The sequence below is a fragment of the Sciurus vulgaris genome (assembly GCF_902686455.1).
Source record: "Sciurus vulgaris genome assembly, chromosome: 16".
Classification (NCBI taxonomy): domain Eukaryota; kingdom Metazoa; phylum Chordata; class Mammalia; order Rodentia; family Sciuridae; genus Sciurus; species Sciurus vulgaris.
In genome coordinates, this window is record NC_136477.1 from 64,053,818 (window position 1) to 64,069,911 (window position 16,094).

The window sequence follows — 16,094 nt, forward strand, 5'->3', positions numbered from 1 at the left end:
AATAGCTGAAATGTTCTAATGGCTTCATTGAGGTATACTTAAAATAATATAATCTGCACACATTTATTTTATGTAGATGTATGCTTGATATAAGTATACCCTTATGAAACTGTTTCTACAATCTAAGCAACCACTTTTCCTCTCCTGCTGTCCATATATATTAAATTCAGATTATCAAGAACTTGTGTGAATTAAACTACCCTTAATATTTCTTTTGTATCTGTCTTATTTCATTGGGTGTATTTATTTTGGTACTTAACCATGTTCTGTATGTTCCAGTAGTGTCTTACAGTGCTGAATAGAAGGATTCAATATCCTTTATCTAAAGTGCTTGGAATTTGAGAAGGGAAGAGATTAGAATTTTGAATTTTTTTTTTTTTTTGAGAGAAAGGGAAATGCCGTGGGAGCACATTCAAGTCAACAAATTTATTTATTTATTTATTTTTGGGGGTGCTGAGGATGGATCCCAGGGCCTTGTGCTTACAAGACAGCACTCTACCAACTGAGCTATCTCCCTTGCCCCTAAATTTATGTTTTACAAGCACTCTACCATCTGAGCTATCTCCCTAGCTCCTAAATTTATGTTTTACATATATATTTCCTACAAAATCTGAAGGTAATTTTATATATTTTTGTGCACCTGTGTTTGGATTACAACCTGTCCATGAGGTCAAATGTGGAATTTTTCAGATGCAACATCATGTCACTTGTCAGAAGGATTCAGATTTTGGAGCATTTTTGATTTTCAGTTTTGCAATGTTTATCTTTTAAAGCATTGTTTATCATTTAACTGTCAGTGAGCATTTGGATTATTTCCAGTTGGGAGCTATTGGTGCAACCTGCTGAGTACATTCACATACAGGTCTTCATGGAATTATGATCTCATATTATAGTTATACATTTTGTTTTCAAATATTTGGGTCCTATGTTAACTATTTATTTAAATTTTAAGACACATTTTCAGCTGCTTTATTTCAAAATATTCCAAAATGTATTTCATGAGCTCTTTACCCTGACCTGATATCCATGCTGGTACCTCAGCCTTGTTTGATGTTGTAAAGCTTGACATGTTCTCCAAATAATCTTTTAGGTCCATATTGAAAGTGATGTTTGGGTACATTGCCTATTGACTAGTGTGCCTCAGTTAATTCTGTTGTAGAAAATGATGTGTGAGAAATCCACCTGAAATTGTCAGTTCAGTAATCTTTTATATTTTAAACCTGTGTGTGAAAAAAGGACTCTTGAAACCAGTTATTCATATTAAAATGTGAGTGAAATCATACATTTTAACTTGACAAAAATATTAACATTTTGAAATAAGATTCATATTTTAACAAAAAGCACATTATAATTCTTAATAAGTGTTAAGTATAATCCTTAAGTTGATGTATTTGTCTGAAAAGTGATTATTAATTTTGTATTCTGAATCTTCTATATTAGAACAATTACAATTTCTACAGTTGACATTCACAAGTCACAGAAATCTGAATAGTGCAATAATTGCTATAGTTCTGAAATGAAGAGGTCATGAAGTAATTTATCACTCCCTGCAATTTCAGAATTGTCCTACATCATGATGCAGTTAAGAAAAATCACAAGATGTAAGAAAAAAGTGGGATGTGTTCAGTTGATTGATGAACAGTGAGAAAACCTGGACCCTACAGAAAAATAAATCATCTCCAGTGAAGCATTTGGATGTCTGAATTCTTTGACAGTTTCAGTCCTTCTGTCCCAAGTAGTGGTGGCCCTTCTTTTTAACATACAGGCATCTTGTTCCTTACAGGACCCCATATATACAGCTTACCCATGACATATGATTATAAAAACTTTCTCCCCTTCAACTTAAATTATAATAACAAGTTATAATTTATGAACTGTCATAAAAAGCTATTTAATTTCAAGACTGTGAATGTTTGTGTATAACTATGGAGCTTGCAGAGAACACAGCCTTGCCCATTTTATAATTTTGTTTCAATTTTGTTTTCTTTATCTAGGACGAGTTTAGATAGGAAACAACAAAGTGAGAGCACAAAAAGCCTCATTATCATTGCATATTAGTGGTATGCTGAGCAGACTTGATCTAGTTTTGACAGAAACATACAAATGGCATAACTTTAATGTAAAACCTATTTTTAGATATCTTATATTGTTACTTGTGAGCGATCTCTGAAAATGGAATGTACTCATCAAGAAAATTATTTGCAAATATACATCAATTGGTTATTATTTGTGTGACATTTAGTTTACCATTTTTGGGGGGGAGGGGCAGGGATTGAACTCATGAACATTTAACTACTGAGCCACATCCCAACCCTTTTTATTTATTTATTTTTCAGTTTTGATACAGGGTGCTCACTAAGTTGTTTAAGGCCTTGCTAAGTTGCTGAGCCTGGCTTTGAACTTTTGATCCTCTTTCCTCAGTCTCCCAATCCACTTGTATGACAGGTGTGCACCTAGTAGTTTACCATTTTTTTAAAACAAAGATTATTTTTAAAAAGTTTTCTTCTAATACAGAAGTCATTATTTATGAATTGACCTAGACATAAACATCAAAAAGTTAGAAATTTCTATAAAAAGAATACAATTACATGGTGAATAGTGATTTTTAAGCTAACAGAGAATATACACTGATTGAAGTTAATCCTCTACTCTTATGAGGCAAAGAATCATAATTTTCTCACAGAACTCTGAAATTTTTAGAAATAGTATAAGCATAAACTCAACCTGTGCTTACGTGTTTGTACTATTACACATCTAATCTCATTTTATTTTGATGTGTTTTACTTCATATAGTTGTAAACAAGAATTAAACCTAAAATTTTATTGTCTGAGTAAAGGTCAGTTAGTTGTTTTTAAGGTTATCATTGGATCTTATATAAAGGATCTAATAAGCAATGTAGTCAAAATTTTCTCATTTTGTAGGCAAAAAGTAGGGATTCAAAGAAGTAATGAAAGCATTTTGAGTTGCATATGGCATTAGGGGAAGAGTAAGTTCAAGTACAAATAAATAATAGATCCTCAAATAAAATAGCATTCTTCCTGTAATTTGATTATATACTCTTTCATATCAATACAGCTGTAGGAGGTAGAGATAATCAGCATTTGACCTTTTTTGTACATCTGATAAAAATATCTAGTCACCATGTATACAAAGGTTTGTTTACATTTGGCTTCAAAGAAAAAAATTATATTTTTAAAGCACTTTTACAAAGGAATATTGGTCACCCTTCTTTGATGATCTACTCTCATGTCTTATGGGTATCAATTTCCAAAAGTTCCTTAAATCATAAGGCATCAATTTCATGGGGATTCTGAACCCTCTGAAGTTATGTGCCAGACTTTATAAGCAAATTTTCAGTGTCCACTCCTCAAACTGGATTTGTATTCTACAGTGTTTCCATTACTTTTTTCTCACCTTTCTTGGTAGATGCTTATTTTTCTCCATAAGATAGTGCTTCCTTAAATTAGAATGCATTATTTATACAAATGAAAATTTCATATTTAATTTTTATAAGCTCTTTTCTCCATATTTTAGATCATTTTTAGCTCTCTATTGAACACTTTCCAAATTCTTCATGAACTTGAATACCAAGAAGTCAAAATGAGAAATCATGTACTAAGGATTATCTAGTTTAGGATCTTGGGTCTGCTAATTAGAGGAAGTACAGCTAAAACTGCTAAATCCAGTAATGGACACCATAAGAGAAGTTAGACAGGCCCTCAATGTCAAAGGAGACAGGATAGGAATCCCAGAAAATAAACAAGATGGGCATATTTCAGATTTTAAAGTTAAAAAAAAATTATTCTTGAACAAAGAAAAAAAAAATTAGGGCATTGGAATCAAGCCCAAGCTGGAAGGTGAAAAGAATCTATCAAATATTTAGATGCAGTGAACAAACTGTCTCCTTCTTAGTTAAGTCAATTCAATCTTCCAGCATTGCAGTTTTTCATGTGGGGGAGATACTTCACCTCTCCAAGTCCTTTCTGCTGTGGAACCCCAGTTTGGAACCTCTTCCTGCCTAGGAAATGGAGAAAGAAGTGCTCTTGACTTTCTGGGGTGTGAAAGAGAAAGTCTGTGTTTGCCCTTTGGCATAGATCATGACTCATGATAAGCAATGTTATTGGTAACAATGGTGCTTTCACAGAGAGTCCAGGGAACTTTTAACTCTATTCTCTGACCACAGAAATATGGCCTATACAACTTTTGACAGTCAACTATCCTTTTGTAAATGTTATAGTTTTATATTCTTACTGAAAGCATAGACTTCTTAAAAGATAATGCAAAATATTTTAATTGATTTGGAAATCAGTATTTACATTCCTTGCAAGTCATCCAATCAGCATTTGTATTTGTATTTTTTTTTTCAATAGAAAACGAAATCACCATTTTTTATCCTGGAAAAAGTTCTGCAACAACAGCCCAATAAAGGCAAAGTTTTTCAGTAAACACCTGAAGTTATTTTAAAGATAAATACCATACCCATTGGGTATGTGCTTAGGACTTTCTGTTACATAAAGAGTTTTTCAAGTCACAGTGCTTTTTTGTGTGGGGGGACTATTTATTAGCACTGGAATTGTCTTTTTATTATAGATAAGGTAAAGTCTGTTCTGATATTATTTAATCAAACCTGGATTTCATGAGAATCCTAGAGACTTTTAAAGCTACTACATATGCTCCTTTGCTTTATAACTGATTCACAAGTAAATTTCATATCACATAAGTGCACAAACATGAAGCTCCCATCTTTAGTCAAACTTTATTGAAACTATTATAAATCATAATACTGAAATGGGGACTTTTGGTTATGCACAAAATTTTCTTATTGTTTTATCACAAGGCAGTGCCTGTACATGGATGTAATAATTTCAATCAGCATTAGATATGAAGAAGGTTAACCATAGTAATATTATTTTAAAAATAAAATATTGACCAAAATTTTATGTGTGTATACCACAGTGAATTTAACCTTTGTGTATATCCATAATGTGCTAATTTTTAAATAAGTATAAATGAATAGAAGAAAGATCAGTACAGGAGAGGAGAGGAGAGAAGGGGAAAACTGGTGATTGAATTGGAGTTAATTATGTTCCATGTTATCATTATGCCATTCATATGTTTAAATATTAATGAGCTACTAATAATAAAATACAAATAATATTTTTAGGAATTATTTGTTAATTAATGAAATTTGAAGTGGAAAAACAGGTTAAGTACTCATTCCAATGACCATTTCACCTATTGAGGTGAATTAGTGTTTCAATGGAAATTTTAAGAAAATCTTTTCTAATATAGAGAGACACAATATCAAATAGTGAGATGTCCGAGATAGTCACCTCTCACCTCATTTTTTTTTTCTTGGTCACTAAATCTGAGAATATCTGTCTCCTTCATAAGAAGCCCACAAATGTGTACAAGGGAGTTTTTGAGATCAAAAAATATATGAACATGTGTCATCACAATTTAGCAAGCATTCATTAATTTCTATGCCCAGATAATTCTACAAACAGCAGTGAGCAAAGCTTGGCTTTCAGGAGCTTGTACTGATGTTCCAATCCCAAAATCCTTAACCCTATTTTAATTCACATGTTCTCTTATTCCTCCCTCTCCAGACATAATTATGAGCAGTTAATTGATAAATTAGGATTGCTCTAGGATTCATTTTTAGTTTATAAGACAGTGACTTCCTCATATTAGCTCACAGCACATAGTTTAAATTTTGCATTCTCTAATAACATCACATACACTGTCTCATTAGATTGAAAGCTCCATAAAGACAGGGACTCTGATTTTTTCTGCTAATGTTTTGGGAACATTAGACTCTAGTTTCAGATGAGATAAGGACATGTTTCCCATCTCCTGTACTTTATTATCTTTCAAAAAATCCATATTTAAATTCCACATTGAAAAAGAAAAGAGAAAGTCTATCTAGGCAGTTAAAATGTAGTTAATCTGTTTTTGTACAATATTAATTCTCTGTACATAGAGTTGATGACAGAGGAGAAGTTTTAATAGAAAAAAGAAAAGAAAACTTCCATTCAAAATCAGATAAATGTACTTAAAGATTTACCCACAAATATTCTATGTCACTATTCTATTGTCAATATTCATAAAGTTGTGGTATTTGTGTACCGTATCATTTTTTTTAAATAATGGAATTAGTAGAGCATTTTCCCACTAAACTCTCTTTCCAGAAAGTGTCCATAAAACAGTAAACATAGCTATTAATTTTGCTTGAAGGTCAAAGAAAGCACTTTTTAGCACTGTACTAAAACTTTCACAGGGAAAGTAAATCACCCCATGTGTGCTTGCTCAACTCCAGCAACACAAATGCAATGCATACTTTCTGCTTTGACAAGGAAATGATGTCAGATTAGCTATGTGATTAATGACTTAAAATGTGGTTTGGTTGTATTTGAGCTGCCAAGTTTTATTTATTTATTTAAATATATTTTTAGTCATCTATAAACCTTTATTCTTATTTGTTTATATGTGGTGCTGAGAATCAAACCCAGTGCCTCATGCATGCTAGGCAAGCACTCTACCACTGAGCCACAACTCCAGCCCTGCCAAGTTTTATTTTGTATAGCTTTTTATTTTTATTTGTTTTAATTAGTTATATATGACAGTAGAATGCATTTGACAAGTCGTGTATAAATGGAGTATATAACTCTTCCTGTTGTACATGATGTAGAATCACACCAGTCATGTAGTCATGTATGCACATAAGTTAATAATATCTGATTCCTTCTACTATTCTTTCTACCCCAATATCCCCTCCCCTCCATTCACTCCCTTCTGCCTAATCCAAAGTACCTCTATTCTTCCCATTCCGACCCTATTGTGAATTAGCCTCCACATGTCAGAGAAAATGTTTGGTCTTTGAGATTGACTTATTTTGCTTAGTATATTTTCCTGCTCCATCCATTTGTCAGCAAATGCCATGATTTCCTTCTACTTTAATGCAGAAAAGTATTCTATTCTGTACATATACTGTGCTTTCTTCATCTGTTGAAGAACATCTAGGTCGATTCCAAAGTTTAGCTATTGTGAATTGAACTGCTATTAACATTGATGTGGCTGTGTCATCATAGAATGCTGATTTTAAGGCTTTTGGGTATAAATTGAGGAGTGGGATAACTGGGTCAAATGGTAGTTCCATCCCAAGCTTTCTGAGGAATGTTCATACCACTTTTCATAATGCTTGCACCAATTTGCAGTCCCACCATCAATATATGAGTGTATCTTCTCCCCCACATCCTAACCTAACATCCTAACATTTCTTTTTGCTTGTATTCCTCATAATTGCCATTCTGACTGGAGTGACATGAAATCTTAGAATACTTTTGATTTGCATTTCTCCTATTGCTAGAACTGTTGAGTATTTTTTTCATACATTTGTTGGCTCAATTATATTTCTTCTTCTATAAACTGTTCAGTTCCTTAGCTCAATTTTTGATTGGGTTATTTTTTCTTCTTTTTTGGCAATAATTTTTTTGAGTTCTTTAAATTTCCTGGAGATTAATACTCTATCAGATATACATGTGGTAAGGATTTTCTCCCATTCTGTTGGCTCTCTCTTCATTTTATTGATTTTTGCCTTTACTGAGAAGAAGCTTTTAAGTTTGAATCCATTCTATTTATTGATTCTTGATTTTACTTCTTGCACTTTAGAAGTATTGATTAGGAAGTCAGTTCCTAAGCTGATATGGTGAAGATTTGATCCTACTCTTTCTTCTATTAGCACCATGTCTCTATTCTAGTGCCTAAGTGTTTGGATCCACTTTGAGGTTTGTGCAGGGTGAGAGATAGGGGTTAAATTTTATTTGTTACATATGGATTTCAAGTTTCCCTAGCACCATTTGTTGAAGAGGCTATCCTTTCTTCAATATATGTTTTTAGCACCTTTGTCCAGTATGAGATAACTATATTTATGTGGGCTTTTCTTTGTGTCTTCTATTCTGTACCATTAGTCTACTTATCAGTTTTGGTGGCCAATACTATGCTGTTTCTTTTACTATGACTCTGTAATGTAGTTTAAGTTTGGTATTGTGATGCTGCCTGCTTCACTTTTCTTGCTAAAAATTGTTTTGGTCATTTTGGGTCTCTTTTCTGGCCTGGGGACTAATAGGGATTGAACTCAGGGGCACTCAAACACTGAGCCACATCCCCAGTCCTATTTTATATTTTGTTTAGAGACAGGGCTGTGTTGATTAGTACCTCACTTTTGCTGAGACTGGCTATAAACTTGCAATGCTCCTGCCTGAACACCCCAAGCCACTGGAATTATTGGCATGCACCACTGCACCTGGCTTATAGTTTTACAAATAAATTTCATGATTACTTTTTCTGTTTCTATGAAGAATGTCTTTGGAATTTTAATGGGAATTGCATTAAATATGTGTAATGCTTTTGGGAGTATGACCATTTTGACAATATTAATTCTGCCTATCTGGGAGCAGGTAAGATCTTTCCATCTTCTATGACTTTCATTAATTTCTTTCTTTAGTGCTCTGCAGTTTTTAATGTAGAGGTCTTTAACCTCTTTTGTTAAATTGATTTTCATGTGTTTTATATGTTTTGAGGCTATTGTGAATGGGGTAGGTTTTCTAGTTTCTCTTTCCATGGATCCATCAATTATGTATAGGAATACTTTGCTGAATACATTTGTTAGTTCTAGAAGTTTTCTTGTGGAATATTTTGGATCTTATAAAGTATCATGTTTTTGGCAAATTGTGATAGTTTGAGTTCTTCTTTTCCTATTCATATTCTTTTAATTTCTTTCTTCTGTCTAATTGCTCTGGCTACAATTCCGAGAATCATGTTGAACAGAAGTAGTAAAAGAGGCATTCTTGTCTTCTTCCAATTCTTAGAGGGAATGCTTTAAAATTTTTCTTCAATTGGAATGATGTTGGCCTTGGGTTTAGCATATGTACCTTTTATAATATTGAGTTACGTTTCTACTATCCCTAGTTTTTCTTTTTTTTTTTTAAACAGGTATGGGTGCTATATTTTGTCAAATGCTTTTTCTGTATTCATTGAGATGATCACATGGTTCTTGTTTTTAAGGCTATTAATGTGATGAATTAAGTTTATCAATTTCCTTATTTTAAAACATTCTTGCATCCCTGGATTCAACCACACTTTATTGTGGTGCACTATTTTATTTTTATTTTTTTGAAATGTAGGCTTTTATTATATAATAAATCTTAGCAAACAAACTTTTTCTATGTAAAAATATCAAAAATTGACCTTGGTTTTGTTTCTTTGAAAAGGCACACACACACAAACACAATTTCACATTATATTGCTTTTAAAAAATGTATTACACTGATAATTTGCTGAAGTTTTAGCAAACATTCAGGGATATGGCACATGGTTTTAACAAAGCAAAAATGATGAAGGATTTTAATAGAAAATTATCTTCTACTATCACAGCAAAATAGTGATATTAAGAAAATACTTAAGAGATTAATGGAGTAGAGAAAGGGGTTGAGGAGAAGAGGGAGAAACTACAGCATGAAATTGACCAAATTACATTATATACATATAAGATTATAATAGTGAATTCAACCTTTATATCAATAAAGCACCAATTAAAAATTTTAAAACACACAACAAAAACTGATAGAAACCTAGAATTTCTCTTTGCTCTTCCAGTATTCTGTAATCAGTGAATGGTTAATGAAGTAAAAAAGAAATTCTGTAGAACTTATCAAAAAAGAAAATTAACTTAGAGAAAATTTGATACTAAGAAAATCACAGTTTTATAGAAAGGTTTAGAATACATTTACAGTTAGACAAACACTTGTTTCAGTGCCAGCTGTATCAGAGACATGCTATGTGTCTTTGGGCTCCATTAATCTAAATTTTATCATCTATAAAATGGAGTAACAATACTAACTTATGGGATGTGGGTTAAATATGTACTTAAGAAAACGCTTTTTAAAAACTCAGTAAACAAGCTATTGTTATTAATTATTCATAGTTGTTAAAAGCGGCTTTCGAAAGCAACCTATTAAATATGAAACATTTAAAAACATTATATTAGTTCACACTTAATATTCTAGGAATACTGTTTTACTGTAGCAAATCATGAGTAGTTCAGTCCTAACATTAAACTATTACTAAATATATGTTTAGCTGGGTGTGGTGGCACACTGTAATTCCCACAACTCTGGAGGCTGAGGGTGGAGGATCATAAGCTTGAGGCCAGCCTCAGCAACTTAGCAAGACCCTGTCTCAAAATAAAAAGTAAAAAAGTAAAATAAAAAGTAAAAAGAGCTCAGTTTTAAAAAGCTCCCATGTTCAATCCTCTCAGACTATAAATACAAAAAACAAAAACCATGTTTAACAAACAAAATTTGTGTTAGATAGGCTCTTTATAATCAAAGGATATCATTCCAAAACCAGAAGAACCACGTCACGTACATCCAAAATTTGGTTGCCAAATATATTCCAAGGGGCAATGCACTATGCATTGAATGATCAAAAAAGGACTTTGAAAGAAACTGTACTGTAGCCCAAACACCACCATACATTAGTCCTTTAATGAACCAAGAATCAATATTTAGGTCTGCTATAAATCCAACCAGCCAAATAACTAGGAAGGGAGTTCCTAGCATTACTTTCTGCTGGAATTCCTTGTCAGCTTTTAGCTTTCTAAGGAAAGATGGATTGTCATATCCTTTTGTTTGCCTTGCCTCTTGCAAATGGTTGATCATCCACACATTTTTTCTCTGCTTTGCCAGATCAAGCGCTGATTCACCCTTGATATTCTGGGCATCAACATTAGCTCCAGCTTCCAGAAGAAGACTAATGACTGTGGTATTCCCTGCAAGTACTGCCCAATGCAGAGCAGTGTTTTTGTGATACTTGTCACCAACGTTAACTGAAACATTGAATGTTAAAAGCAATCTAGTTGGATCCACACTATGTGTTCTATAAGCTGCCCACATTAAAGGTGTCATTCCATTCTGATCCATCATATCTACATCCTGTCCTTTGCTATGAGATAAGCAACAATTGAGGTATGTCCAAACTGAGCAGCTAGATGAATACAGCTACATCCTTCCCCATCAATTAATGAAGGATCTGCACCATATTTCATTAGTTGCACAACCATGGATAGATGGCCTTGTCTTGTGGCCCAGTACAATGGAGTTGAATTCAGGTCTCCTCCAAGTTGATCCACAATAGCACCTTTCGAAATATAGTATTTGACTAAATCTATTCTGTTATTGATGGCAGCCCAATGGAGGAGGGTAACATTTTCCTTGTCTGGTTGCCGTACATCATAACCTGCTTCCACCAATTCTCGGCAGCTTTCATATATTCCATATTGGGTAGCCTTGACTATGTCCCATGCACTATAATCATCAATATGAGTTTTCCGTCCAAGAGGTTCACCATATCCATGGTTATAATGGCTTTGGGGTTTGATTTCCTCTGGATGGAGAAGGGGCCTTGGTGAACTATTTTAAAATAGGTTTTTGTATGCAATTTGCCAGAATTTTATAGATAACTTTTGTATCTATGTTCATCAGGGATTTTGCTCTGAAATTTTCTTTCCTTGATGTGTCTTTGTCTGGTTTTGGCATCACAGTGATACTAGCCTCATAGAATGAGTTTGGAAAGATTGCTTTGTTTTTCTATTTCTGAAATAATTTGAAGAGTATTGATGTTCATTGTTCCTCAAAGGTCTTGTAGAACTTGACTGAGAGAATCCATCTGGTCCTGAACTTTACTTGATTGGTAGGTTTTTTTTTTTTTTTTTTTTTTTTTTTTTTTTTTTTTTTTTGTGCTGGGGATCAAACCCAGGGCCTTGTGCTTACAAGGAAAGCACTCTACTGACTGAGCTATCTCCCCAACCCAATTGGTAGGTTTTTGATGGTTTAAAATAAGCATACTACAGTAACACAGCCACATCAATGTTTATAGCTGCTCAGTTCACAATAGCTCAATTCTGGAACCAACCTAGATGCCCTTCAAAAGATAAATGGGTAAAGAAATTTTGGTATATAAACACAATGGAATATTATTCAGCCATGAAGAAAAATAAAATTATAGCATTCACACTTAAATGCATGGAGATGGACAATGTCATGCTAAGTGAAGTAAACCAATTTCAACAAACAAAGGCCAAATGTTTTCTCTGATAAATGTATGATACATAATGGTGGTGAAGAGAAGAATGGAGAAACTTTGGTTTGTATAGAGGGAAATGAGGGGAGGCAAGGGGGTGGGGGAAGGAAAGATAGTGGAATGAGACAAACGTCATTACCATGTGTACATGCATGATTACATGAATCCTGTGAATCTACATCATGTACAGACATAGAAATGAAGAGTTGTACCACACTTATGTACAATGAATCAAAATGCAGCCTGTAAAAATAAAGATAAATAAAGATTTAAAACAAATAAGTGAATTGTATATGTCCTTCTCATTCAGTTTGGATAGGTTATATGTTTCTAGAAATTTGTCAATGTCTTCAAGACTTTCTATTTTATTGGAGTGTAAATTTTAAAATAGTTCCTAACTGTCTTCTGTATTTTAGTTGTATTCATCCTGGTATTTCCATTTTCAGCACAATTTTTAATTGGAGTTTTCTTTCTTATTCTCTTCATTAGTGTGGCTAGGGGTTTATCAATTTTATTTATTTATTTTTTAAAAATAACCTTTTGTTTTGCCAATTTTTTGAATTGTTTCTGTTGTTTCAATTTTATTGACTTTAGCTCTGATTTTAATCATTTTCTGTCTTCTACTGCTTTTCATGTTGATTTGTTCCTCTTTTTCTAGAACTTGAGATGTAATGTGTGATCATTTATTTAGCTCAATTATTTTAAATAGTGAGCTCAATTCAATTATCCTTTTAGCACTGTCTTCATACTGTCCCAGAGATTTTAATACAGTGTTTGATGTTCTCATTTACCTCTATTTTTAAAATTTTCATCCCTGCTTTCCTCTGCTATCCATTCATTATTCAGTAGCATATTATTTAGTCTCCAGGTGTTAGAGAAAATTTTATTTTTTCTTATTTTATAATCAATTTCTAAATTCATTCTATTAAGTTCTGATAGATTTTAGGGCATTATCTCTAGTTTTGGTGTATTTGCTAAAGAGTTGCTTTGTAGCATAAGATATGATCTATTTAAAGAAGGATCTATGTGTTGCTTAGAAGAGAGTATACTTACTCATTGATGGATGAAATATTTTATGTGTCCATTAAATCTATATCATTGATTGTGTCATTTAGTTCTAGTTTTATAGTTCTGTTTAATTCTTGTTTGGAAGATCTGTCCAGTAGTGAGAGAGCTGTGTTAAAGTCACCCATTATTATTGTGGTGTGGTCTGTTTGCTTATTGAAATTGAGAAGGGTTCGTTTGATGTATATAGATGCTTCATTATTTGGGGCATAAATATTTATTATTCTTACAACTTACTGATATATAATTTATTACTGGTTTATTTCTGGTTTTTAATTTGACTTAGTTTCTCTTTTGATTAACTAATCCTTTAGTGTAGTCCTCCCTTCGGTGATTTTCACTTTTTTAAAAATCTTATCCTCATAGAATATTTTGTTCAGAATGTTCTGTAGTGCAGGCTTTGTAGTTGTTGATTGTTTTGACTTGTTTAACATGGAAGGTTTTTATTTCATTTTCAAACCTGAAGTTTAATTTTACCAGATATAACATTCTTCGGTGACATCCATTTTCTTTCAGAGCTTGATATATATTATTCCAGGACCTCCCAGCTTTTAGGGTCTGGGTTAAGAAATCAGCTGAAATCTGAATTGGTTTTCCCCTACACACAATTTGATTTATTTTTTGTCACAGCCTTTAAAATTCTGTCTTTATTCTGTATGTTAGTCATTCTCATGATATTGTGCTTTGGTGTGAGTCTGTTGTAATTTTGTACATTTGGGTCCTGTAAGTCTCTTTATTTGAGTTTTCATTTCATTCTTTAGGTTTGAGGGATTTTCTGAGAAGATTGTGCATTCCTTTGATTTGTTTCTCCATGCCTTCATCTATCCTGATAAATTTTAAATTTGGTCTTTTCATGTTATCTCATAATTCTTGGAAGTTCCGTTCATGATTCTTAATGCATTTCCCACTTTATTGTCAAGTCTATATATTTTGTTTTCATAACCTGTCTTCCTAGTGGTCTAGTCTTTTGGTGATACTTTCCATTGAATTTTTAATTTGGTGTGTTGATTCCTTTATTTCAAGGAATTCCAATTGATTACTTTTTAGAATCTCTAGTTTTTTATTCTAGAGATTTCACCTCCTTGAATTTATCTCTGATTTCACTGCTTACATCATTCTTTATGTTATAAATCAGTTTTACTGTGTATATTCTAAATTCCTTTCCTAGCATTTCTTCTATGTTTTTGTCAATAAAATATATTATTGGAGCATGTTGGTTTGTTTGATGCACTTTGTCCCCTTGATTTGTTCATGTTGTTTTTGTGTCTTCCCATCTAGCAGTGTGGATCTGATGGAGCACAAATTCTACTTTGTAGACTTACAGTGTCTCTGAAGGTTTCCAGTATGTTGCCTTTAAGGGGGAAACCCAATATTAATAGCACCCAATGCAAATAATATACATCCTTAAACCAAACAGCTCTTAGTAAGACTTCTAAAGTTTTATTACAATAAACTAATAATGAGTTAAATTATTGTTTGCAATATGAATAGTATGTTTTCTAAAAAGGTTCACAATTTCAAATGGTGGACAAAGAGAGAACAGGAGTGGTGTTGAATGTGATCTTTAGAAAGAAGTAGGAGAGAAGAGACAACTAAAAAGTTAGAGGAAGAATGAAAGAGGAATTAATAGAGGTTGGGTATTAGCAAGAGAATAGAGAGAAAGAATGCAGGGTGACAGACAAAATATGTACAGGGAGAGGAAAAAGATGTACAAAATAAAAGAAAAAGAAAAAAGAAAAAAGTAAAAATATAAAAATACACAAAACTGTAATACACTATTCAACCCTTCCTGTTCTCAATAAACTGGTGCATGAAGAGAACTTGCTGTCAAAAATTAGAGATGTGAGAGAAAAATCTTGATGGAAAATTGATAATTTTTTCCATTGGCATTCAAAAGTTTCTCAGCTTCCTCTCTCAGTCAATGGGTTGGGTTGTCTAGAATTCGATGGTAGCTCTGGTCTGGGGGATGCCAAACCAGCTGGCTGGGCAAGCTGATAGCATGATGCCTTCACTCTCTATTCCAATCTTCTGATTCATTGAGGCCAACCCCATCCATCCTTGTCCACCTCAGGACTCATGGAGCTGGGAGAACCTGGCTCTCTCCAGCCTCTCTAGTGTACACTCCCCCCAGGGTAAAGAGCTTCCAGTCTCTGACCCTCCACAGGATTGCTAGGCCCAGACTGGCCCCTGCAGACCCAGCTGCAAACTCACAGATCTGGGCTTGAGTCAAGCCCAAGCTCCACCCCACTGCAGTCCAATATCTCCATGTTGTTCTCATTTGTAACTAGAGAGACTACCAGCAATGTGCTCACACAAAGGAATGACCATGTGAAGAATCAGCAAGATGGCAGCTACAACCACACCCAGCAGGAAGTCCTCAGGTGCAACCAATCCTGTTGACACACTGATATTGAACCTTCAGGTTCTGATGGGTATTTCCAGATGGTGGTGGCTGTCCCAAGTGGGTAGAGATAGTGGCAAACGTGAAGGCACCCTGATTTTGGATCTTAAGATCCTGGCTGGTGTCTCAAGGTACAGTCAGCCACATAAAACCAAACATGCAGGCACCTTGACAAAAGACCTGTAGGTCCCAGTTAGGGGGCTACAGTGGCACCAGGGGTGGTGACACTGGTGGCACCAGCAGTGGCAGCAGCTACTGCCATAGCTTTTAAATATTTCATACTTTAAGAAGTATGAATATTTAATTATCGATATTCTATTTTTACTAACAGTTCTAAAAGACTGAGTAAAATAGAAATTAAGATATTCATTATTAAATGTGTGAAAGTCTTGATTAATATCTTGATAATATAGACAGGAGGACAAATTTTGAGACTGATAAAAATACATTTAATATAATGGCTTAAATATTATGACTTTCTGAAAT

The 16,094-nt window shown here is 33.5% G+C and overlaps 1 protein-coding gene across 1 annotated transcript; it reads right to left on the minus strand.

Annotated features, from left to right (window-relative positions):
* Positions 1–9,752: 9,752 nt before the first annotated feature.
* LOC306646440 (palmitoyltransferase ZDHHC17-like) lies at positions 9,753–15,474 on the minus strand (the record flags this gene model as incomplete). The annotated part of the gene is given in 3 exon segments (XM_079115067.1): positions 9,753–11,006; positions 11,009–11,472; positions 15,419–15,474. Coding segments are annotated over 3 exon segments (1,140 nt in total). The 3' UTR covers positions 9,753–10,386.
* Positions 15,475–16,094: the final 620 nt, after the last annotated feature.